The following is a 25855-nucleotide window of genomic DNA, read 5'->3' as shown; positions in this document are numbered from 1 at the left end:
GAGACTTTAATATCCTTGAGCCTACCACTGTTTTTGAAAACAGTGTTTGCCTTTTCCTTTTACATTGCTAATAAAAGCCAGCACTTATGGAGCTTGTCCTCATGGTCACAGTATCTGAGAAGCTGGATCCCTCAGCGTCGGGCTTGTCCTTCCCCTTGCAGAGGGGGACGTGCTTCTGGTGAGCGGCCAGGCCGCAGCCACTTCTCACCAAGTGTGGGGTCCCCATGGTCGTGACTCCTGGCCAACCCGGCGTCCCAGTCCTGCTCTTCATGGAGGCTTTGCTCAGCTGCTTTGGCCCCTCCTTCTCCCCCACCAGCCTGTTCCCTATTCCTGCAGGACCCCCGTGTGAGCTGGGCTCTGTGTGTGCCCTGGGAGGACGGACCCTAAGCATCTGCTGTCCGGGTCACTGGCCTTTTGTGGCAGCAGCTTGAATGCCAGGTCTGCCTATGGCAGTGTCCAGGGCCAAGAGAGACAACTACCTGAGCTGATAGAAACAGGCCGAGTAGGCCAGGCGTGGTGGCTCACGCCTGTAATCCCAGCACTTTGGGAGGCCAAGGTGGGCGGATCACTTGAGGTCAGGAGTTCAAGACCATCCTGGCCAACATGGCAAAAACCCGTCTCTACTAAAAATGCAAAAATTGGCCAGGCGTGGTGGCACAATCCTGTAGTCATAGCTACTCGGGAGGCTGAGGCAGGAGAGTCGCTTGAACACAGGAAGTAGAGGTTGCAGTGAGCTGAGATGGTGCCACTGCACTCCAGCCTGGGTGACAGCAAGACTCCATCTCAAAAAAATTAAAAAATAATTAAAAAAAGAAAAAAGAAACAGGCTGAGTCCCTTTCCACACAAGCCTGCATTTGTGCTGGTGTCTTGGGTGCTTCTGATACTTTGCTCCTGAAGGGTTGTTTAATTTGGTCTTTTCTGAAGATACTGAAACAAATGTCAGTTTGTCTGAAGGAAGAACATCACCGACATGTAGATGGGAATGGGTTTGTTGGAGCCCCGTCTTCCTACTTCTCTTCTCTAAAAAATGACCCCTTAACCTCTGGGCTGGAGAGGGCTGTGGAGGAAGAACATTTGGATGTCAGTTTGCAGCTCACACCTTCCTGAAGGAGAGGGCTGGGTGACCTGCGCAGCCTGGGCAGGCTCCTCCGTCGTGGTGGGATTAGACAGCATGGTCCAGAAGCTCCTTCTAGACCTATTGCTAATGGAAGGGGATTCCCCATTCCAGGGGCCTCCAGAAACAAGGCTGAGGATGGGGAGCTCTACTTCTTGTGCCACCCAGGTGCTGCTCTCCCCTTCCCCAGGACCCAGGACTGAGTTATGATGCTGGAGCTGAGAGTGAGACTGAGGGGCCTCCCAGGGAGGTGGGGAGAGGTCAAGAGGTGGCTCAGGATGGGTGAGGTGGCTCACACCTATAATTCCAGCACTTTGGGAGGCTGAGGCGGGAGGATCACTTGAGCCCAGGAGTTCAAGACCAGCCCAGACCACACAGTGATGCCCCATCTCAAAAAAAATAAATAAAAATAAAAATAAACGTTTAATTTTTATTTAAAAATAAATATAGGTATCTCCTAGGCACCCTAGGTCTAGCACTGGCTGGAGGGAAAGAGCTCAAGAACACAACACACAGGCCCTTCTCCCCAAAGGAGTCAGGCTTATAAACAATTGGCAACAAAGACCTAGAGGACTCCAGGAAGTGCCAGTGAGTGACAGCCCACTCACTGGCACTTCCTGTGACTCTAGAGGGAAGATAAGCAGCAAGACTTGCTTCAGAAAAGAGCAGCTCTGGGTGCCCCCAAAGCTTTGCTGGGCAGATACACAGTTGTGCCAAAAGTTGGTCAGTTCCCCTAGGTAGGCCTGGCACTGACTGGGACGTCCAGCAGGGCTGGGTCTGCTCCGGTGGGTCATGAGAGCCACACAGCCACGTGTGTGGTATTCTGTATGGGTACTCAACCCTGGCCACGTTCTTTGCCTATATTGTTGCTTGCAGCAGGTTCCACCAGAAGGATTGTTCCTCAACAAGTATCTTTGACTGAGTTCTCAGGATCATCCTCCATCCGTTCCCCAGGTCTCCCCTATACCTGCTCCATCTGACTACAGGCGTACCTTCCAGCTGTGCTGAGGACCTGACTGTGCTCCCAGCATTTCTGCTCTTACTTCCCATAAGGGTGATTTTTTGGAAGGGCCATGGTTGCTCTTCACATTTTGAGTTGCTGGATGCTTCTGCAGAAGGGATGAGAGTATGGAAGGAGAAGGGCCCATATGAATGTGTTTGGTGCCTTCCAGCAGCCTGAGATTGTGAGAACCACCCCATGCACTCTTCAAATGCTTTAAAACATTTTGTGTATGTGTTGAATTCTTGTAATAAACCCGTGAGTTTACTATGAGTTAAACCCAATAGGCAGGACATGAGTTCTTTGGTTGAGCTTTCCTTCTTGTCATCAACTAGCTGTTGGTGCCTGAATTCTTGGCTGCATCTAACCTTTTATTTTAGTTTTTATTTTTATTTTTATTTATTTATTTATTTTTATTTATTTTTTTTTTGAGACGGAGTCTCACTCTGTCCCCCTTGCTGGAGTGCAGTGGCCGGATCTCAGCTCACTGCAAGCTCCGCCTCCTGGGTTCAGGCCATTCTCCTGCCTCAGCCTCCCGAGTAGCTGGGAGTACAGGCGCCTGCCACCTCGCCCGGCTAGTTTTTTTGTATTTTTTTTTTTTTTTTAGTAGAGACGGGGTTTCACTGTGTTAGCCAGGATGGTCTCGATCTCCTGACCTCGTGATCCACCTGTCTCGGCCTCCCAAAGTGCTGGGATTACAGGCTTGAGCCACCGCGCCCGGCCTATTTTTATTTTTTAGAGGTAGAGTCTTGCTCTGTTGCCTAGGCTGGAATGCAAGTGTTGCGATCATGACTCACTGCAGCTGCGAATTCCTGGGCTCAAGGGATGCCCCCACTCCTGAGCCTCCCGAGTTGCTCAGACTTCAGGTGCCTTCCAGCACGCCTGGCTGATTTTTTTGGGGGGATAGGGCCTTACTATATTGCCCAGGTTGGAGCATCCAGCCTGTTTTCCTGAATGTCAGGCCCTGTTACCCTGACATAGGTACCACGGTGGTCCCCAGTACTGGCCTGAGACACAAGACTAGTTGGCTGGACCTTGGAGAAGTAACTGCATGTCTCTGTTCCTGCCATTGCTGAAGGATCCTGGCTGTGCCGTCAGCTTGCCTTGTCACCTTGTTCTTGGCTTCAGTTTCCCCATCTATAAAACGAAGGGGTTGAACTAGCTGATCTCCGTGATGTGTCTTGTATTTCGGACATTACCTCCCCTGGGGAAGAGAAAAACTAAAGACTCTAGTGACCACCTTAGGACATCTCACCCACATTCCCAGCTTCAGTCTGACCTGGACCCAATCCAGCTTCAGTAGACAACCTTAATAAGTGACTCATGGCACTTGATGAGGGAGGTCCTTGTGCAGGTAAATGCAGGAGCCCTAAATGAAGCCAGCATTTTATTGCTCTGACAAGTAATGGAGAGAGTAAGGTGAGCTCTCAGTCTTGGAGGTAGATGGTGTTTGTGTTGTGAAGATAAAGAAACTGAGGCCAGGCATGGTGGCTCATACCTGTAATCCCAACACTTTTGGTGAGGCCGGAGCAGAGGGATTCCCTAAGCCCAGGAGTTCAAAACCAGCCCAGGCAACATAGTGAGACCTCATCTCTACAAAAATGGAAAAGCTAGCCAGGCATTATGGTGCACACCTATAGTCCCAGATACTCTGGAGGCGGAGGCAGGAAGATCTCTTGAGCCTAGAAGTTTGATGCTGCAATGAGCTATGATAGCACCACTGTACTCTAGCCTGGGGGACAGACTGAGACTCCATTTCCAAAAAAAAAAAAAAAAAAAGGCCAGACATGGTGGCTCACACCTATAAATAATCCCAGTACTTTGGGAGGCCAAGGTCAGGAGTTCCTGACCTCAAGGAACTCCTTGAGGTGAGGTGAGACCAGCCTGACCTTAAGGAACTCCTTGAGGTGAGGAGACCAGCCTGGTCAACATGGTGAAACCCTGTCTCTACTAAAAAAAAAAAAAAAGAAATAGCTAGGCATGGTGACAGGCACCTGTAATCCCAGTTACTTGGGAGGCTGAGGCAGGAGAATCACTTGAACCCAGAGGGCGGAGGTTGCAGTGAGCAGAGTTTGTACCACTGCACTCCAGCCTGGGCGACAGAGTGAGACTCCATCTCAAAAAAAAATAAATAAATAAAATAAATAAATAAATAAAAATAAGAAACTGAGATTCGGAAAGATGAAGTGGCTTCCTCAGGCCAAGCATGAAGCTAGGAAGCAAACTCCAGTGTAACTGAGGTCTGTTCTCTTTGCCATTTTTTTTTTCTTTTGAGACAGGGTCTTGCTCTGCTGCCCAGGCTGGAGTACAATGGCGTGATCTTGGCTCACTGCAACCTCCACCTCCCGGGTTCAAGGGATTCTCGTGCCTCAGCCTCCCAAGTAGCTGGGACTACAGGTGTGCGCCACCACACCCAGCTAACTTCATATTTTTAGTAGAGATGGGGTTTCATCATGTTGGCCAGGCTGGTCTCAAGCTCCTGACCACAAGTGATCTGCCCTCCTCGGCCTCCCAAAGTGCTGGGATTACAGGCGTGAGCCACCGTGCCAGGCCCTCTCTGCCATTTATGGTATCGTTCTGCTATGCTGGATCACGTCGGGTCTCTGGCTGTGAGTTTCTTCTCTGCAGGAACTGAGGTGTGTAGAGATGGGGGAGGTCTCCAGTGCTTAGACCTGACTCTAGGGACATTGGGAGATAGAAATGTTTTGAGGCTTGGTTCCTGCCCTAGCTTTCTGTAGTCAAGGTGAGGGATACCTCAGACTGCTGGGAACTATAAGGCGAGGGGTCCTAATGGCCACTGTGGGACTTCAGAGGAAGGAAAGGGGAGCTGAGGACGCCAGAAAGACCTGAAGGCTGGATACCTTTAGTTAAGGAGTGAGGAAGGGGTGAGCCGAGGGGGCAGTGCAGGCAGCTTTGTGGATGCTTGTCAGGGCCCTGGAGTGGACGGGCTGGGCAGGCTTGATGGAAGCAGTTGTTGGGCGGCTTTGGAACCTCTTGTCCTCCCCACGTGTGGCTGGTCAGCCTGCAGAGCCCACGCTTTCCCTGCTCCTGGTTTGCCAGTTTCCCCTTTTCCTGCCCTCCTCACTCTGGTGTGGCTGTCATCCTAAACAAGTGTCATACTGAGTGGACGGATGGCAGCACTTACCCACCCATGAGGCTGATGAGGCTGCCCTGTGCCGCTCCCCGTGCCCTCACAAACAGCAGAGTCAGGGTGCCTGGTCTCAGGAGCCCTGCTCCTCCGTGAACTTAGCTGTGTGCCATTGACAAATTACTGAGTCTTTCTGGGTCTCAGTTTCCCTGTCTGTACAAGGGGGTGGGCTTTGAGATGTCATCTGCTGGGGTGGCTGGAATCGAGTAGGAACCAAGGCAGGTGTTTGGGGGTCACACTTGCTGTGACTTAGCCTCCCAGACTGCTCCCCACAGAGCATCTGTGCTCAGGCAGACAGGGGCCCACCAGCTCATCCGTGACTGCCTTGATCACCTGAGAGGTGACCAGGGACAGTATGGGAGCTGTGGGGTAGCCTTTTGGACTTTATAGAACCTGAAAGATGGAACCCTGAGGAAAAGGGTCATCGGGCCCAGACGGAATCCTGGAAACGAGTCTTGAGCCGGGAAACAGCCCCTACACTCACCCCACCCCACCTCAAGCAGGAAACTCTGTGCTGAGAACTTGCTATTTAAGAGGCCTCTGGGGAGGTCTGGCCAGAAGGGAGGCATTTGAGGGAGGGTTTAAAATTAGCCCGGGTGAAATGTGTGACCCCTGGGGAGAGCTGAAGCAGAGGTTTCTGTGGGTCTGCTCTGGTCTGGGTCTTTGACCCAAATCATGTCCTGCTTTCCTGGGGAGGAAGGGGAGGAGAGAAGGGTGCTGATCTAGGTCCCTCCATCAGGGCACTGGCGGCTGCACTCTTGGCCCATCCTCTGGGGGTGAGGTGTTGCGGGCCGACCCTGAGCCATCCAGAGGGCTTGGTGCTCAGGTCCTGTCATCCTTTCCCTGCACCCATCACCTCTGCCAGGCTGGGCGTGTAGTAGGAAGACTTGGGTTTTGGTTTTTTTTTTTTTTGAGATGGAGTTTTGCTCTTGTTGCCCAGGCTGGAGAGCAGTCGTATGATCTCGGCCCACTGTAACCTTCGCCTTCTGGGTTCAAGGAGTTCTCCTACCTCAGCCTCCCTTGTAGCTGGGATTATAGGCATGTGCCACCACATCCGGCTATTTTTGTATTTTTTAGTAGACACGGGTTTCTCCAAGTTGGTCAGACTGGTCTTGAACTCCCAACCTCTGGTGATCCGCCCACCTCGGCCTCCCAAAGTGCTGGGATTACAGGTGTAAGCCACCATGCCCGGCCTTTTTTTTTTTTTTTTTTGAGATGGAATCTCACTCTGTTTCCCAGGCTGGAGTGCAGTGGCACGATCTTGGCTCACTGCAAACTCTGCCTCCTGGGTTCTAGTGATTCTCTTGCCTCAGCCTCCCAAGTAGCTGGGACTGCAGGGATGGGCCACCACACGTGGCTAATTTTTTGCATTTTTAGTAGAGATGGGGTTTTACCATGTCAGCCAGGCTGGTCTCAAACTCTTGACCTCAAGTGATCCGGCCGCCCCAGGCTCCCAAAGTGCTAGGATTACAGGCATGAGCCACTGCACCTGGCCGAGGCCTGGGTTTTGAGTTCCAGGTCTGCTGCCTTTAAAGAATAAGCCATATGACCTTGGGCAAGTCACTTCCGCTTGAGGATTCACACGCACAACTCGAGGCCCTTACATCAAAGGCAGAGAGGCCTGCTGGGCTCGGATTGGGAGCTCGGTTTGGCCCATCCTGGAGCCTCGGCTGTCCGGACCTCCAAATACTGCCAACAACAAGGCAGGATAATAGTGGTGTCTCCGTGGGACATGAGCTGCCAGGGCTGTGAGGTGTGAGGTGCCATCACCCCAAGCCCAGGCACAGAGGCTGGTATAGTGGTCCCTCTGCTGAGGGAAAGACGTGTCCCACGGGATAAGAAGCATCCCAAGCGGCCTGAGATTCTGCTGGATGGGCTTGGCAAAAGCTCACATGAGGGAAGAAGTTTCTCTTCACCATGGCTGAGAGTCATTCGTGTGTGGGTGGGAGTGGTGACACCAGTAACCGGCAGCTATCCTGGCTGGTTTCCTTTGACATTCTTGGCTCTGTTGAGTTCTCTGGGTGCATTGGGTGCAGTTTGGCCTAACACTGCTCCAGCTCCCTGATACAAGCCACTGATAGAAGCCATCGTCTCAGAAAGGCTGCTGTCTGGGGTCAGCGGGCCATCACTAGAGCACGGAGCAAGTTCTTTGGTACCTCTCAAGAAGGAGATGTGACCCACTGTAGGGCAACTAAATGCTTTCAAGAATGGCTGCATGATGGGGTGAGACATGTGAACTTCTAAAATCTGCAGTGGCCAGTTCAGAAGACCTGTGCTTGGCTTCGCAGGAGGAGATGTGGCCCAGAGCAGAAGTCAAGCGTGTAGGGATGCTCTGCTTGTTCACATTTTTCATTATTCAGGAAGCCACAGTTTCAAAAAATGTTTTTAATGGATCTAAGCTATGGAAAATCTCCCCTCCCCCATCACAATTTTTGGCTGATCAGGGCTTGCTAGTTTAGCATCCAGTGCCAGCAGCATTTAAATAGCAGCAGTGGCTACAGCCACAGGATGGACACCTGGTGTTTAGACCTGGCTTGTAACTATGTTGGGGGCAGTGCTCAAAACTCACAGCATCTGCTGGGCGTGGTGGCTCACTCCTGTCATCTCAGCACTTTGGGAGGTCGAGCTGGGTGGATCACTTGAGGTCAGGAGTTCGAGACCAGCGTGGCCAACATGGTGAAACCCTGTCTCTACTAAAAATACAAAGAATTAGCTGGGCATGGTGGTGCATGCGTGTAATCCCAGCTACATGGGAGGCTGAGGCAGGAGAATTGCTTGAACCCAGGAGGCAGAGGTTGCAGTGAGCTGAGATGGCACAACTGCACTCCAGTCCGGGTGACAGAGTGAAACGCCATCTCAAAAAAACAAAAAACAAAAAAAACCTCACAGCATCAAGTGCTTCACCTGAAGCTGGCAAGATCTTGGCGTGTTCTTCAAAACTCAGCGTAATGGTTTTGACTCTTTACCCATTACCCTGTTCAGTCAACATTTATTTATTTATTTTTTTTTTGAGACGGAGTCTCGCTCTGTCTCCCAGGCTGGAGTGCAGTGGCCGGATCTCAGCTCACTGCAAGCTCCGCCTCCCGGGTCCACGCCATTCTCCTGCCTCAGCCTCCCGAGTAGCTGGGACTACAGGCGCCCGCCACCTTACCCGGCTAGTTTTTTTTTTTTGTATTTTTTAGTAGAGACGGGGTTTCACTGTGTTAGCCAGGATGGTCTCGATCTCCTGACCTCATGATCCACCCGTCTCGGCCTCCCAAAGTGCTGGGATTACAGGCTTGAGCCACCGCGCCCGGCCTCAGTCAACATTTAGTACCATCACCATGCTAAGAGCAGGGAGAGAGACAGGAGTATAAGGTGTTTCTTGACATTGAAGGCCCCACATCTTGTGTAGGAGCAGGAGATGGATGAGAAAGTGCCAGGACCTCTGCCGAAATCACTGCGGGGCATAGTGGGCATGGGACTCTGTTTCCTTTACATCTTCGCTCCTCCCCTCAACTAGACTGGAGCCTCTCTACCAGAAGGCCATGGGTATCATCTAGAAAATAGATACTTTTTTGTCTGAGGGGCCAGTGGTGCAATGGATTAAAAAAAAGATACATTTTTACATGTACATTTTTTGGGGGTCAGGCACTGCAGCTTTCTTCAGGTTTTTTTTTTTTTTTTTTTTTTTTTTTTGAGACGGAGTCTCGCTCTGTCGCCCAGGCTGGAGTGCAGTGGCGCGATCTCGGTTCACTGCAAGCTCCGCCTCCCAGGTTCACGCCATTCTCCTGCCTCAGCCTCCCGAGTAGCTGGGACTACAGGCGCCCGCCGCCACGCCCGGCTAATTTTTTGCATTTTTTAGTAGAGATGGGGTTTCACTGTGTTAGCCAGGATGGTCTCGATCTCCTGACCTCGTGATCCGCCCGTCTCGGCCTCCCAAAGTGCTGGGTCTTCAGATTCTTAGAGGAGGCTTTGGTTTGAAAAGGCATACTGATTAGCATGGTGTGGTGGTGTACCCCTGTAATCCCAGCTACTCAGGAGGCTGAGGCAGGAGAATCTCTTGAACCCAGGAGGTGGAGGTTGTAGTGAGCTGCGATCATGCCACTGCCGTTTAGCCTGGGCGACAGAGTAAGATTCCGTCTCAAAAAAGAAAAAAGGGCATGCTGGGCTGGATTTGTACCTTTATCGAACAGGGCTTTCTTTTTGCCTCTGTTCACCAGCAGACTCAGTCTGTGTGCAGAGGCATCTGGCAGACTCTGCATGATGCCTCTGGGATGTACCCAGAGAAAGAAAAGGGCTTTGGGAAATTCAGTGCTGTGAAATAATGTTAATTTGCCTTGGGTGTCCAAAGAGGCCCAGGAAAGGCTGAATTCCTCTAAACTCTAGAAGAATTCCAGTGGCCGGCCTGAAGGAAGAGCTGTTGTCATCCCTGTCCGTCTTGGGCAGCCTGGCCCTGATCACTGGTCTCTGTCCCCAGGTCCGGACACTGTTTGTCAGCGGCCTCCCTGTGGACATTAAACCCAGAGAACTCTACTTGCTCTTCCGGCCGTTCAAGGTGAGTCAGGACCTGGCCACCCCCAGGTGGAGCCTGGGACCCTGGAGAAGCAACAGGGTCGGGCTAGGCAGCAGGGTGATGTGGGAAGGTGTGGCAGAAGCTGTGGGGGCAGGTCCAGCCCTCTGTCCTGGTTCTGCGAATTCACATGCTGCCTTCTGAGCCTGTTTGCTCGCCAGTTAAATGGAGACAGTAAAAATTTTTTTTTTCCCTTGAGACAGAGTCTTGCTGTGTTGCCCAGGCTAGGGTGCAGTGGCGTGATCTCAGCTCACTGCAACCTCTGCCTCCTGGGTTCAAGCAGTTCTCCTGCCTCAGCCTCCCGAGCTGGGATTACAGGCACGCACCATTATGCCCGGCTAATATTTGTGTTTTTAGTAGAGATGGGGTTTCACCATGTTGGTCAGGCTGGTCTTGAACTCCTGACCTCTTGATCCACCCGCCTCAGCCTCCCAAATTGCTGGGATTACAGACGTGAGCCACGGGGCTTGGCCTTTTTTGTTTTGTTTTGTTTTGAGACAGAGTCTCGCTCCGTCGCCCAAGCTGGAGTGCAGTGGCGTGATCTTGGCTCACTGCAACCTCCGCCTCCCGGGTTCAAGCGATTCTCCTGCCTCTGCCTCCCGAGTAGCTGGGACTACAGGCACCCTCCACCATGCCTAGCTAGTTTTTGTATGTTTAGTAGAGATGAGGTTTCACCATGTTGGCCATGATGGTTTGGATCTCTTGACCTTGTGATCTGCCCGCCTCGGCCTCCCAAAGTGCTGGGATTACAGGCGTGAGCCATGGTGCCCAGCTAACAGTAAGAATCTTTAAATATATGTGGTTATATAAAGAATCTTTGAGATTCAATGTAGCCTTTTCAGTTTGCAGATGAGAAAACTTAAAAGGTAAGGTCTGTGCTCTCGGGTTACTAGTTAATGGAGCAAATGGGAATTTCTGCCTGAAGTGATGAGTGCTGCCGCCTTATGCCCACCCCATGTGCCAGATCGTGTGATTCAGAATGCAGGGCGGTGGACACTTGGTAGTGGTGGAGGTCAGGGTGGGTTGATGTTGACAGGGAGAAGGGTGTGAGAATGATTCAAGGGAGCCCTGGGGAAAGTGGGGGCTGATGAGGTGGCAGCGCTGGGTTAGCACAACACACGCTTCTGACCTTCCGCGGTAACAGCCACCTCTCTCTGCAGGGGTATGAAGGGTCCCTGATCAAGCTCACCGCGAGACAGGTAATTTCTCTCCTAGGGTTTTCTTCCTCCCAGCCCAGACTGATTGCTGAGCTTCGAACAGGGGCCTGTTAACCTTTCCCTAATCTAGAGGCATCTGGCGGTAGAGACTTGCTCCATGTTGTCCCGTTTCTCACAGAGCAGCCTCTGTAGGTCCCACTGTCCCTTTACTGGCCATCTGAGCCCAGCCAGCTCCTGGTCCTCCCCGTCTGTTTCTTAGGAATCTGGGAACCCGGCTGGCTGAGGATAGTAGAGCAGTTAGCTGAGCTCTGGTTTTTTTTTTTTGTTTTGAGACGGAGTTTTGCTCTTGTTGCCCAGGCTGGAGTGCAATGGCGTGATTGAGCTCTAGCCTTTGATACAAGGAGGCCAGGGCCTGCTAGCCTTCGGGGGTTGTTTGGGGTCTAGACTGATTCTTGGGAAAATGAAGTTGGAGCAGTTTTCAACCTATTGCTCCTTGATAGAACCGGAGTCTTCCCATGCCCTTGATACATTGATGTCTCCTTTCTTGCTGGGGAAAACACTGGGACTGACTTTTAGTTATCTGCATGCATTAAAAACAATACTTTTACTAAAAGGGCAATGTTTAATTCAGTGGAATTAAGCTCCGTTGGCATCATTTCCCACAGGGTATTCCTGGGGAGGGAGACTTGACTTTTGGTGCACGTTAAGCTGCTGTTCCGCTGAACATAGGGAGGACGTGGGCTGGAGTTTTGGGGGGCTTTTTTTCCTTTTGTATTCTCATCAGCAGGGCAAATACTGTTTCCACATAGGTGATACTCTTTTTTGTTGTTATTTTGGAGGGAGAGGTGGAATGCTGGGAGAGATATAAGGGTGTTCTCTTTTCTTCCTACTAGCCTGTTGGTTTTGTGATCTTTGACAGCCGGGCAGGAGCAGAAGCGGCCAAGAATGCGCTGAACGTGAGTAGGTGGAGAATGGGTCTTCTCTGACCCACAGCCCTCTTAGGCAGTGGGTGTGCAGATGTATCTTATTTCCCAGCCATCCCTGGGCAGAGTCCTTGGCGAAACTGTGCCAAAGGCCATTACTCAAGGCCTGAGCTGCCTTTCCTCTGCCTCAGCCACTGTGTGGGCAAGTCTTCCAGGTGAGCTTGTTTACGGGGCTCTTCTCTACTGTCTGCCATTAACACTCTGGGTCCTCCAGAGTAAGCCTTTCTCTTCTTTTCTCTATCCATGTAGGGTATTCGTTTTGATCCCGAGAATCCACAGACCCTGAGGCTAGAGTTTGCCAAAGCCAACACCAAGATGGCCAAGAGCAAGCTAATGGCAACCCCAAATCCCAGCAACGTGCACCCCACCCTAGGAGCACACTTCGTCGCACGAGACCCCTGTGAGTGGCACTCTGAGCTGACAGGCCCTCATGGGGTTGTATTCGGGGCAGACTTACAGACTCTTGCAGAGGGAAGCCCCTTTTCCAGGAGGCTTTTTGTGTCCATGGCCAACCATTTTTGAAACACCTGGTTTTCCTCCCTCCCCTGCAGCCTTCCTAGAGCTTCTGAGCTGCCAGGGCTTCCAGCTTCCCTGAAACCTTCTTTGATTTTTCATTTAAGACGGGCTGAGGCCTGCCTGAAAGCAAGAGGATGCACACCATGACAGGCCAATTTAATGTGGCTTCCTTGCCTGGTCTCGGGGTCCTTGGTGGTTGGGGGTGGTCTGGCCTCAGTGTGGGGCATATGGCTCAACCATAGTGCTGGGTCGCCTTCTCTGTTTGGAAGGGGAGCGAGTGTTCTGATGGTGGAGGCCGTTGTCTCCTGTTGTAGATGACCTGATGGGGGCTGCTCTGATCCCTGCATCCCCAGAGGCCTGGGCCCCCTACCCTTTGTACACCACAGAGCTGGCCCCAGCCATCTCCCACGCTGCGTTCACCTATCCAGCTGCCACTGCCGCTGCTGCCGCCCTCCACGCTCAGGTAAGCCCCTTCAGGTTGGGGAGGGCGAAGAACGAGGGCTCTTAGCTGGCCAGACTTTGCATATGCCTGGCCACTTGGCCGCTGCTGTCCCAGAGCTGCAGCAGAACTCTTGTCTTCCTTGATGGTTTGAAAGCCCAGACCTATTTGTCCCTGCCCTTGGGTTTAGGATCTGATGGGGAGGGACAAGATAACCCACGAGTTCCCGTGGAGGATGCCAGGCAGCCCAGCTGCGGTTCCCCAGCCCTGAGCACTCCTGCCCAGCCACCGACTGTGTTCTCCCATGGTGATGGGACTATGACTCCAGTCCTAACCTGGGTATGATCTCTGGAGCCAGACCATCTGCCTCTGCCCTTTCCTGTCTCATCAAGCTCTTACAGATTGCTGTGCCTCAAATCTTTTTTGTTTTTTGTTTTTAGTCATGTGAAAAATGGGAATGCTTGGATAATCTGCCTTAGGGTTGTTAATGAAAGTTAGATGTCAAGACGAAGTGACTAGTGAGTGCTAGGATGTAACCTGGAGCACCCTGAGAGCTCACTGAGTGTTGGCTCTCGCTTCCATGAAGTCTGGCCACTGTTCACTGTGAACCTGTGCTGGGCAGGAAACAGGGAGAGAATGCTTCTGGGGAGAGTCGGGGCTATTAGAGCAGGGCTAGGAAGGCTCTGTGTGGGGTGCTGGGCTGGGTGCCCAATGGGCAGGCAGGGGGTCAGGCTCTCTCCCCTGGCCATGCAGGCACTTCCTCTCGTCTGATTCGGCCACAAGTGCAGGTCACTGGAGCACACTGCAGGGGAGGTCTCTTCCCACTGTGTGTGTCGGGGAGCAGGGGGGTGCCTCACAGTGGCAATGACAGGATGTGGCCAGGCAGCCACAGGAAGGGGCTGGGGGGCACTTTTGAGCCCATCTCAACCTCTGACCAGCCAGCTGATGAGCGCTGATCCCCAGGAAGAGCTGCCTGGCCAGGGTGTGCTGTGTTGCTGCGAAGGAGAGAATCCAGGTTGCTGGGACCTGGCTGGGGAGCAGGAGGGGATGAGGAAGGAAAGCAGGAGAAGCCAGAAAGGAGGGTTCACAGGAGCCAGAGCTGAGGCGGGAAGAGTCGGGTGCTCTGCCCGAGAGCTGTGTGCACGTCCATTTTCAGGCTCTTCCAGGGGCTTAGTGACACCTGGGTTTGTCTAGTTCCAAAGCAGAAAGGGGCCGCTACCCTAGCAAACTGTTTTCCCCAGCAGGGGAGTGCTCCCTGGCTCCACAACGTTCAGTTGTACTGAGGGGAGAATTGTGGTTAACCTTGGCACTCTTCCCCAGCTGAGCACCACAAATAGCTCAAAAATTGATCAGAGAATAAGGAAGGTGGTAAAGACCTTCCCCTGGAGGGAATTGTTGGGTATTTACTGCAAACTGGGTTCTGTGGCTGGAAGAGAGCGGGCAGCAGGGAAGCCTATCCTGTCTACCCTGACCTAGGCAGTGACTTGATGCTTCAGGTCAAGAGGATGTTTAACTATAAGGCCCTGGGAGTCACTGAAAGGAATCACAGGCTCCCACCTCACTGGGCTCCTCACCTCTGATCCCAGCTTTGGCACCAGTTAGCTACGTGATCCTCACCTCTGGGCCTCTGTGTCCCCATCCGTAAAATGAGAGGGATAGACCAGATCAGGTGGAGAGGTTCTGCCCCATCCTCTGAGTTGCTAGGCTGTGACAGAGGTTGGGAGCCAGGGACAATGAGTTTGTCAAATGAATCAGAGAGGGCACCTCTTCCCAGCCAACTGGGGGTGGCACTGCTCTCTCGCCCTGAGCTCCATACCATAGGGCTTCCTTCCTCCTGTTGGCTTCCCTCCCAGTTTTCTCCCACCCCTGTCCACACTCTGCAGCTGTCCAACTCTGGCCTAAATCCTGGTTCTCAACAGCTGTGGGACGTAGGGCACGTTACCCACCGTCTCTGTTTCTGTAAAATGGTGATGATAATGCCTACTTGATAGATGTGTTGTTCACATGATGGCGTGGAGTCACATGATGGCATGGAGGGAGTGCTGTGCAAGTGCAGATGGTCATCATTGTTATTTAATATCATTATTGTCTGGGTCCCCTTGGGTCCTCTTGGAGGCTGGAGGCCTCTTTGTGCCTGAGTTCCTGCCTTCTGGCCTTCCTTGGACAGGGACTGGGATACAGGCCACCCACCCCAAAGGACAGTGGCATTTTTGGGGAGGCGGGCTAATGGGAAGAGATTAGACCAGGGAGTCATTAGTTCTGTCCTTGCTACTCAGACTCTCTGGGCAGCCATTTCCTCAGTAGTAAAACGGGTTGTTTTACTGTTTGCCGACTAAGAACATTTTATTATTTTCCTTCCAACAGCCCCACTGCTTGCCCCCTGACAGTGCTGCCCCAGAGATGGGGGATAATAGTGTCTAAATAAAGGAAATATGGGCTGGGCGCGGTGGCTCGTGCCTGTAATCCCAGCACTTTGGGAGGCCGAGGAGGGCGGATCACGAGGTCAGGAGATCGAGACCATCCTGGCTAACACGGTGAAACCCCGTCTCTACTAAAAATACAAAAAATTAGCCGGGGCCGGGCGCGGTGGCTCAAGCCTGTAATCCCAGCACTTTGGGAGGCCGAGACGGGTGGATCACGAGGTCAGGAGATCGAGACCATCCTGGCTAACACGGTGAAACCCCGTCTCTACTAAAAAATGCAAAAAAACTAGCCGGGCGAGGTGGTGGGCGCCTATAGTCCCAGCTACTCGGGAGGCTGAGGCCAGAGAATGGCGTGAACCCGGGAGGCGGAGCTTGCAGTGAGCAGAGATTCGGCCACTGCACTCCAGCCTGGGCGACAGAGCGAGACTCCATCTCAAAAAAAAAAAAAAAAAAAAAAAAAAAAAAAAAAAATTAGCCGGGCGTGGTGGCGGGCGCCTATAGTCCCAGCTACTCAGGAGGCTGAGGCAGGAGAATGGCGTGAACCTGGGAGGTGGAGCTTGCAGTGAGCTGAGATGGTGCCACTGCACTCCAGCCTGGGCGACAGAGTGAGACTCCATCTCAAAAAAAATGAATAAATAAAAATAAATAACTAAATAAAGGAAGTATGGGCACTGTTGATCTTGAGTGGATTGTTCTGAACCCAAAGGACCAATAGGACTGAGTTTTTCTGTGCCTGGGGGCAAGGAGGTGACTTCAGGAGAAGGCAGCAGCTAAAAGACAAGGGGATGAGAACAAGTACCTCTGTTATCTACCCCAGCTGCATGCCCTTTGCCATTAGCCCAGCCTGAGCCCACAGCTACGTGGCTGCGGAGACCAGACCTGCAGGAGGGGTCCTGGAGGTTGTTTGGTCCTGCTCTGTCTTGGCAGGAGGCCACCTTGCCTGGCCTTCTAACCCTCTTGATGGAATCTTCCCCTTTAAGAGGGTGAGGCACAAAAGCAACTGTGGATGGCAGGCCCAGTGGGGTTTCAGCATAGAAAGATGGTGGCCTAAAAAAGCAGGGGTTCTCAGTGTCTTATTGCATCCCAGGGTCCTCCCAGACTGGATTTTATTTTCCATTCCAAACTGAGGATATGTGGGTCTTCCATGGCTTTTTCTCCCCCTTAAACTGGTTCATCCATTTACCAGTGACCTTAAGGTTACATAGACTCCCTCGCCTTATTTTCTTATCTGTATAATGGAGATGATAATAGTATCTACTTCATAGGGTTTTTATGAGGATTAAATGAACTTAGTATATGATACCTACCTAGAACAGCATCGGTCACAGTGGAAGTGCTTCATGAGCAATAGCTATTATTGTATTAGCATATCTGCATTTATGGAAAAAAAAGGCAGTTTTGTTCTCTTCCCTTTGGCTTATCATCCAATCCCCAGAAAACCTGTACTTTTAATTCTTCAATTTGGTAGGTAGTTTGGAGCAGGTGTGTAAGTAAATCTATAGGTATGAATCTTAGAAAAACTATAATACATATTTAATCTTTTAAAAACTTAAATATTAGCGCCAGGCACAGTGGCTCACACCTGGAATCCCAGTACTTTGGGAGGCTGAGGTGGGCAGATCACCTGAGGTCAGGAGGTCAAGACCAGCCTGGCCAACAAGGTGAAACCCTGTCTCTACAAAAATACAAATATTAGCTGGGCGTGGTGGTGGGCACCTGTAATCCTAGCTACTCGGGAGGCTGAGGCAGAAGAATCGCTTGAACCCAGGAGGCAGCGGTTGCAGTGAGCCAAGATAGTGCCACTGCACTCCAGCCTAGGTGACAGAGCAAGACTCTGTTTCAAAAAAAAAAAACAACTTAAATATTAGGACTTAAAAAAAATATTAGTAAGTGTAGCTCTGCATTTTGGATGCCTGGCTAGTATACCATTGTACGAATGTGTGCACCTCCCTGTAGATGGTAAGTTGGTTTGTTTGTACAGTTTTGCTTACTGATAGCTATACAACAATGGATATCCTTGTGCGTACTTCTCTGGGCACCTCTTCTGTTTTGTTTTCTTTTTTTTCTTTTTCTTTTTCTTTTTTTTTTTTGAGATGGAGTCTCGCTTTGGAGTGCAATTTCAGCTCACTGCAAGCTCCGCCTCCCGGGTTCACGCCATTCTCCTGCCTCAGCCTCCCGAGTAGCTGGGACTACCGCCCACCGTGCCCGGCTAGTTTTTTGTATTTTTGGGGGTTCACCGTGTTAGCCAGGATGGCTCGATCTCCTGACCTCGTGAGCCCGTCTCGGCCTCCCAAAGTGCTGGGATTACAGGCTTGAGCGCGCCCGCCTTTTTTTTCTTTTTTTTTTTTCTTTTTTTTTTTTTTTCTGAGACGGGTCTTCTGCCGCCCAGGCTGGAGTGCAGTGGCCGGATCTCAGCTCACTGCAAGCTCCGCCTCCGGGGTTTATGCCATTCTCCTGCCTCAGCCTCCCGAGTAGCTGGAACTACAGGCGCCCGCCACCTCGCCCGGCTAGTTTTTTATATTTTTTAGTAGAGACGGGGTTTCACCGTGTTAGCCAGGATGGTCTCGATCTCCTGACCTCGTGATCCACCCGTCTCGGCCTCCCAAAGTGCTGGGATTACAGGCTTGAGCCACCGCGCCCGGCCTTTTTTTTCTTTTTTTTGAGACGGAGTTTCACTCTTGTTGCCCAGGTTAGAGTGCAATGGCACTATCTCGACTCACGCAACCTTTGCCTCCCAGGTTCAAGCAATTCTCCTGCCTCCGCCTCCCTAGTAGCTGGGATTACAGGCATGTGCCACCACACCCGGCTAATTTTGTAGTTTTAGTAGGGACGGAGTTTCTCCATGTTGATCAGGCTGGTCTTGAACTCCCAATCTCAGGTGATCTGCCCGCCTCGGCCTCCCAAAGTGCTGGGATTACAGGCATGAGCCACCGTGCCCGGCCATTGTTTTGTTTTCTTTATGATAAATTCCTAGAACTATGACAAGGTCAAAGTGTAGACTTACCAATCTGGGTTAAATATTGTTTTAATTTCGGATGAGTGAGGCTTCCATAGTTTTGGTTGTTTATATCTTTTTTTTCTTTTTCTTTTTTTAGTTATTTTTATTTTTTTGAGACAGGGTCTCACTCCATTGCCCAGGCTAGAGTGCAGTGGCATGATCTTCGCTCTTTGCAACCTCTGCCTCCTGGGCTCAAGCATGATCCTCCTGCCTCAGCCTCCTGAATTGCTGGGATTACAGGTGTGTGCTACTAAGCCCAGCTAATTCCTGTATTTTTTGCAGAGACGGGGTTTCGTCATATTGGCCATGCTGGTCTCAAGGCTCAAGAGATCCGCCCACCTCTGCCTCCTAGAGTGCTGGGATTACAGGCATGAGCCGTCGCGCCTGGCCTTATATTTATTCTTATGTAGGTTCATCCCGTTTCTTGCTTTCTGGTGCATCTTCTCAACTGGTCAGTCCTAGGATCTGAGAGAGGGCTGAGTTTGCATCCTCCACTCTTTGTTTTGAAGCAGCCCTCTCGGAGCCTGTGGGGTGGACTCTCAGGAGCCGCCTCTCCCCCTGGGCACAACTGGAGGCCCTGAAAGGACACTGTGGGCGCCCTGTCTTGCTGGCATGGTCCCCCGCAGGTCTCCTGTTCGGAGCTGGAGCAGAAAGAAGAGCTCTAGGAAGGGACTGTGTGGCTTCTAGAGGACCCAGGCCACTGGTCTGTGGAAAAGGAAGTGGAAAAGCAGCCCTTCTAAATGCATTCTGTCTGCTTCAGTGGCACAGCTGTCCCAGGCCCAAATATGGGAGCTTTCCTCTACTTTTTCCCCAAGGAGTCCCTCAAGCTGGAGGGAAAGTCGCTGCTTGGGAAGTAGGAGTCCGAGCATCTTGTAGCGAGAGTGTAGGGCAGGATCCAGCAGATTTGCTGAGGGCGGCCTTAAGCAGTCATTCAGAGGCCTCTGCTTCCCAGTGGTGAAAGCAGGTGGGTTGCAGGCCTCCTGAGCTCTTTCCACTCTGTCATCCATGTTCTCCCCTTGTCCGGCCCTGTGGGACACCCAGCCCATCAGAGACTTCCTTGCTGTAGGGCTGTGCCAGCTGGAGGCTACATGAAGGGCGGTGGTCAGGGCCCACTAAGAGGCTCCCTGAGCTGGTGCCAGCCGCCGGCTTCTCTGGTAGCAGCATTGCTGGTTTCCTCATGTGTCCTTCTCTTGTGGAATAAGTGCTAGTGTCCAGCCAGGCGTCTTAACTTCCTGCCGAGCTCCTGGGAGGATGTGGTGGCTGGAATTCTGCGGTGTACAAAACGGCACCTAGAATTTGGCGGGGATAGGACAGGTTCTTAGGAAGCTTCCATCAGCCCCCAGATGGCCTGGCATGGCTTACCCAGGAAGCAGGAGTTCCCAGCAGCCAAGTGGGTAACTGGGTCTGCCTGCTCCAACCTTAAGGGAGCTGTCTGCAGACCCAGCTTCTACTCCTTTCCTACCACACGCTCATGTGCTGCCCCTTCCCTTCCTGAGGGGACTCCAGCTCCCCTCCCTGGATGCTCATCCCCCAACCCCAACTGAAGGTCCTGTGTTGTCCTGTCCCCCCACCCCCACCTCCTTCTCCCTGTCCTGGGTCAGGCTGGGACAGACATGCTTCACCGTGCATAACTGGGGCAGGCGGCCTTCCCTGCGGTCTTGGCAGTCAGCATACTTGCCTTCCAGATGACTGGCCCACGGGGAGGAGGGAACGTGTCATTTTCTTGACCAGTCTCTGGGAACCCAGCTTTGGAGCTACTTGCTCTGTGGGGCCTTCTGGCAAGTGCCGGGGTTTAGGCAGCTTCCAGGCACTGGTGAGGATGAGCTCAGATAGCTGCCACCCGCCTGACATTATAGACCTCTAGACTTAGAGGCTTGTGATGGAGGGCATGGCACAGCAGGGGCAAAGGTCAAAATAGGGGAGCCTCAGCGGGTCTCATCCATGGCTTCTCAGAAGAATCAGGACAGATGGACAGATGTTAGAGAGTCCTTACCCCTTGGGGTCCACACGGACGTTGGGTTTTTTTTTTTTTTTTTTTGAGGCGGAGTTTTGCCCTTATTGCCCAGGCGGGAGTGCAATGGTGTGATCTCGGCTCGCCGCAACCTCTGCCTCCCAGATTCAAGCGATTGTCCTGCCTCAGCCTCCCGAGTAGCTGGGATTACAGGCATGCACCACCATGCCCGGCTAATTTTGTATTTTTTGTTGTTGTTGTTGTTTTTCTTTTTTTTTCTTTTTTTTTTTTTTTTGAGGCGGAGTCTTGCTCTGTCGCCCAGGCTGGAGTGCAGTGGTGCGATCTCGGCTCACTGCAAGCTCCGCCTCCCGGGTTCCCGCCATTCTCCTGCCTCAGCCTCCCGAGTATCTGGGACTACAGGCGCCGCCACCACGCCCGGCTAATTTTTTTGTATTTTTAGTGGAGACGGGGTTTCATTGTGTTAGCCAGGATGGTCTCGATCTCCTGACCTCGTGATCCGCCCGTCTCGGCCTCCCAAAGTGCTGGGATTACAGGCTTGAGCCACGTGCCCGGCCTGTTGTTGTTTTTCGAGACGGAGCCTTACTCTGTCGCCCAGGCTGGAGTGCAGTGGTGCAATCTCAGCTTGCTACAACCTCCATGTCCCGGGTTCATGCCATTCTCCTACCTCAGCCTTCCAAATAGCTGGGACTTCAGGCGCCCACCACCACGCCTGGCTAATTTTTTTGTATTTTTAGTAGAGACGGGGTTTCACTGTGTTATCCAGGGTGGTCTTGATCTCCTGACCTCATGATCCGCCCACCTCAGCCTCCCGAAGTGCTGGGATTACAGGCGTGAACCACTGCGCCTGGCCTGATTTTGTATTTTTAGTAGAGACTGGGTTTCTCCATATTGGTCAGGCTGGTCTCGAACTCCTGACCTCAGGTGGTCTGCCTGCCTTGGCCTCCCAAAGTGCTGGGATTACAGGCATGAGCCACCGTGCCTGGCCTTGTTTTAATAGTGACAGTGTCTCACTACGTTGCCCAGGCTGGTCTTGAACTCCTGAGCCCATGTGATCCTCCCACCTCAGCTTCCCAAAGTGTTGGGATTACAAGTGTGTGCCACTGCACCTGGCCTTACTGTATCTTTGCATCCTGTCTTACCTGATCCTCACAACCACCCGTGTCTTCATCATTTCTGTCCTATAGCTAGATGAGGACACTGAGACCCAAAGAAGTTAAACAAAAATGTACGAGGCTCATTCTCTTCCTCCTCCTCCGTGGAATTAGTAATTCCGTGCTTTGTCAGTAAAGGGGAAGGGCGGGTTGCTGACACCACTGCCCTCAGCTGCCAGGGCTCCTGCCAGTATAGTGGCCCATTTGGATTGGGCTTATTGGGGTATGAGACGCCTGCGTGACCTTCTTTCGCTGGAACCTGTGTCCTGCAGAGGAGGCACATCAGGCAATGCACTCCCCGGATAGAGAAACTGATGCTTAAAGGTGAGTAACTGGCCCGATGTCTGCCAGCCAGTCAGTGACAGAACCAGGACTCCAACAGAGATACCGACAGCAATGGTTACCGGGCTTCCTGTTGAGGGAAGGGATGCACAGCTGGCTCCTGACACTGGCTTCTCTTGCAGGTGCGCTGGTACCCTTCCTCTGACACCACCCAGCAAGGATGGAAGTACCGTCAGTTCTGTTAGTTCTTCAGTAAGTGTTGGCCCCAGAGGCCCAGGACAAGTGTCCTAGACTCCGGCTCCCTGCAGGGCCGTGGTTCCTCCCTCTGCCCGGGTCTCAAGAGCTTAGCCGAGCCCAGAGCAGGCCTGGCTTTAGCTCTAGTCCCACGCCTCTGCTCACGGCCGCCTCTCTCCCTCCCTCCAGGTCTGGTCACCAGGGAGGTGGTTCTGGGAATCTGTGGTGGTGCCGGGACAGGCACCCTGAGTTCCCATTGCCCCTGGGCGGCCTGTGCAGAGCTGCTGCTGCCTTCCAGAGACTGTGAATCCTAAGCCTGACTCAGTGGACTGCTTCCTGTTCCCCTCCCTCCTTTTCCTCATCTTGTTCTGCACCCTCAAGCCTTTCTCCAATGCCTCCCAGGAGGATTTGGGGACCTTCTCGCTGGGGCACCCAGATCCAGCTCGGAGACCTCACTGGGACCTGGCCAGGCCTGACCTCCCGCCCAAACTTGCTTCTGTAGCTCCCCCTTGAGGAAGCGAGGCATTTAATTTTGCATGTTTTCTGGCATGAATTAAGACACTTCCACTTGTGTATATGTGAGTGTACAGTTTGTTCTCACACTGTCACCATAGCGACAGGTCCTGGCTCCCAGTGGTTCATCCTGCCTGGCCCCTCTCTCCTCACCCCACCCCTACACCCACCCTGCTTCAGGGAGGCCCAAGCCCTGTGGCCCCACATGCTTCCAGGCTCGGCTCCCACCTCCACCCAACAGATAGATGGGGTTTGCTTTTTCATTTCACACTGGGCTCCTCCGCTCCTGTCTTCTCGGATGGGCCAACAGTTGTAAGAAAGCCCTCTCTGCCATGTTCTGTTCACCTCTCCACAGCGCACCCGGCCTGCCACTGCTCCTCATTCTTTCTAAACCTCGAAACAACCAAAACGTGAGAAGTATTTTTGTACCCTGTGTAACAAAATATTTATGCATCATAAAGGATTTTTCATGTGTGTACCATTAATTATTAAAGCGACCTCGTTCGCCCTGTCAGATAAGTTTAATGTTTAGTTTGAGGCATGAAGAAGAAAAGGGTTTCCATTCTTCAGCAGTACGCCTTTGCGTCAGACATTTGTTTAAGAAAATGAAATGAAGGAAACACTGTGCAATGTTTTTTGTTTTGAGCATATCAGTGCTTTACCGTCAGCCGCAGCTGTGACCGTCTGGCCATTTCAGACTTGGGAGATGAGGCGGCTGTTGTCATTGCTGATCCTGTGAGAATGTGAAACTGGATAATATATGAAATGCAAAATAAAACAAAATCAAAATGACTGCTCTCTGGCCTTTGCTTCCCCCTTCCGTGGACGCAGACTGCCATTGGGAAGGCAGAGCCAGAGAGACGTGGAGTCGGGGGAAGGAAGTGAAGTGGGCCTGGCCTGCTGGCAGCTGGCTTGTGACTGTAAAGGTGGCGGGGGAGGACCTTGGAGCTCGCTTAGCCTCTTTGGCCTCCCTGTTTGTAAGCTGGAGAAACAAAGTCCTAGGGAAAGTGACTTGCCTCAGGGCCTGGCAGCTGTGGCTTCACTTCCTCAGTTTCCAGGCTGTCAGGGTAGGGAGAGACTCCCTGCACCCAGAGCAGGCTCCCAGGTGGGACCTTCCTTTTCTGGGGCGCAGTGATCTACTTGGCTTAACCATTTACGGCCTGTGGTCTTTTCGAGCCTTGCTCTAGTAGAAGAGGACTGAGGTTTGGGCTGTTGGGCTCTGCCAGGTGGTATCTGTCCTTGGCTTGCCTCTTGTGAGGCTGTGTTGGCGGGAAGGCTAGGACCTGGAATCTTGCCCAGAAGGGGTTAACCTTATCCACCCTGTAGTCTATGGGCTGCAACTCTGATTCCTGGAGCAGGAGCAAATGGGTGTGAGGCTCAGGGAAACTGTGCAGTGCTAAGAGCCCAGGCTGGCCTGGGCCAGGTGTCAGGAATGCCTGCCATGGCCCTCAGGCTTCCCTTTTGTGACTTAGGGTCTTCGGTTCCTTGTCTGTGAAGAGGTGGCTTGAAATGCTTTCCAGCTCTTACTGGAGGGCTGGTGTGCTGAACTCAGGGTTTAACTGTTTGTTTTTTCATGCACTCCTGGAAGAGCTGCCCTGCACCCCACCCCACCTCAGACCCAAAGCCGTGCCTGGACAGGGAGGACAGCAGGGGCCCTGGAACCCCCCTCCCAATAGGTGTTGCTCCAGCCTTGCTCTGAGCAAAACTAAAGTGGCTGTGGCTGGCTGTGGTCACTTCCTCACTTGCTGGTCGGGTGACCGCTCCCTGCCTTACTCCCCTATCTTGAATCGCAGTCCTGCACCATGGGTTGGCTTGGGTCTGAGATGTCACTGCTGGCGATCCAGGTGCTGTGAGGGAGGAGGAGGAGGAGCCTGGCCAGGACCAGGCCCTGCAGGTAACCCTGGGTGGCTGTGGGTGTTACCTGGACCTCAGAGGGTGGCTGTGTTCATGCCTGGAGGAGTCTGGGGTTACTCGTCTGCCACGCTTGCCTCGCTGCAGTATCGGACCAGCTGGCAAGGCCGCCCAGCCTTCAGCCCCTGCCTGTGCCAGTGGGGAAGCTGCTCTGAGCCCTGCGGCCCCCACCCAGGGCCACCCAGGGCTGACCTACTTCATCTGTGTCAAGAACCAGTGGGTCTTCTGAGGTGGTGAATTATTTAGTGAAGGTGCCTGAGCCTTTCTGAGAGGGGCTAAGAAAGCTGCTCTATAATTTACAGGCCCCTGTGCCTGCGGCTTCCCTGGGGGGCCTCCTTCACGCTTTAGCCAGCAGGGCCCAGGCCTGGGTCTGAGAGGAGGAGGAGCCGGGGAAGGAGGAGCCCTGCAGCCATTCCAGAGGGCGCTCTCAGCCGGACTGGGGGCTTTTCTCAGCGTAGGGCCTCTGCAGAAAGGACTTAGTGGACAGTCACGTTTAGACTGAACTTGGGTTGAGGAGCCGTCAGTAGATCAGGGCTTCCTGGCTGAGGTCAGAAGCATCTGTGTCCTGATTCCCTGTCCTGCTCTTTCCAGAAAGCAGCTCGTTTCCCCCAGAGGTGTTGAGTCCTGTTCGCAGTTGAAAGTGTTCCTTCCCATCTGAAAGGCAGTTGGGCATCTGGGAACCACCAGGTTTCTTCCCCCCGCCTCTCCCACCCATGGATGATGGAGTCTCACTGTCGCCCAGGCTGGAGTGCAGTGGCGCGATCTCGGCTCACTGCAACGTCTGCTTCCCGGGTTCAAGCCATGCTCCTCCCTCAGCCTCCCGAGTAGCTGGGATTACAGGCATGCACCACCACACTCGGCTAATTTTTGTATTTTTGGTAGAGACGGGGTTTCACCATGTTGGCCTGGCTGGTCTTGAACTCCTGACCTCATGATCTGCCTGCCTTGGCCTCCCAAAGTGCTGGGGTTACAGGCGTGAGCCACTGTGCCCAGCCTCCACCAGGGTTCTTTTGGTGTGGGGTCCCTTCCCAGCAGTGATGAAATCCCCCCCTCATTGGCAGGAGAGGCTGTCTTTCCATCTAACCCCCACCCCCTCCCTGTAAGCACACAAGTGAGGCCAGTACTAAACAGATGCTTGTGAGCCACTGGGAAGCCCCTGTTCCCCCCATGCCCTGGCCAGAGCCAGCTCTCCTTGCAACAGAGATGGTGCTTGTCATCCTGACTGGACCATCCTTGGGTGCTGCTGCCTAGCCAGCATTTTTCTTTTTCTTTCTTTTTTTTTTTTTTTTTGGAGACAGGGTCTCTCTGTCACACACGCTGGAGTGTGGTGGTATGATCATGGTTCACTGCAACCTCTGCCTCCTGGGCTCAGTTAAACCTCCCACCTTAGCCTCCAGAGTAGTAGCTGGGACCACAGGCACACACCACCGTGCCTGGTTAATTTTTGTATTTTTTGTATTG

The 25855-nt window shown here is 52.6% G+C and overlaps 1 protein-coding gene across 1 annotated transcript in view; it reads left to right on the top strand.

Annotated features, from left to right (window-relative positions):
• The window catches only part of RBPMS2 (RNA binding protein, mRNA processing factor 2), a 40257-nt gene extending 16982 nt beyond the window's left edge, over positions 1-23275 (top strand). Inside the window, exons 2-8 of the mRNA XM_050796038.1 lie at positions 9723-9800; positions 10976-11014; positions 11866-11928; positions 12205-12355; positions 12786-12934; positions 21919-21988; positions 22160-23275. Of these exons, the coding sequence (XP_050651995.1) occupies positions 9723-9800; positions 10976-11014; positions 11866-11928; positions 12205-12355; positions 12786-12934; positions 21919-21981 (543 nt within the window). The 3' untranslated portion in view covers positions 21982-21988; positions 22160-23275. The remainder of the gene's footprint in view (positions 1-9722; positions 9801-10975; positions 11015-11865; positions 11929-12204; positions 12356-12785; positions 12935-21918; positions 21989-22159) is intronic.
• The last annotated feature ends 2580 nt before the right edge of the window (positions 23276-25855 follow it).

Source organism: Macaca thibetana, chromosome 7 (genome assembly GCF_024542745.1).
Source record: "Macaca thibetana thibetana isolate TM-01 chromosome 7, ASM2454274v1, whole genome shotgun sequence".
NCBI lineage: Eukaryota > Metazoa > Chordata > Mammalia > Primates > Cercopithecidae > Macaca > Macaca thibetana.
The sequence above is the reverse complement of the archived record's forward strand: the minus strand, read 5'-3'. Positions and strand labels throughout refer to the sequence as shown.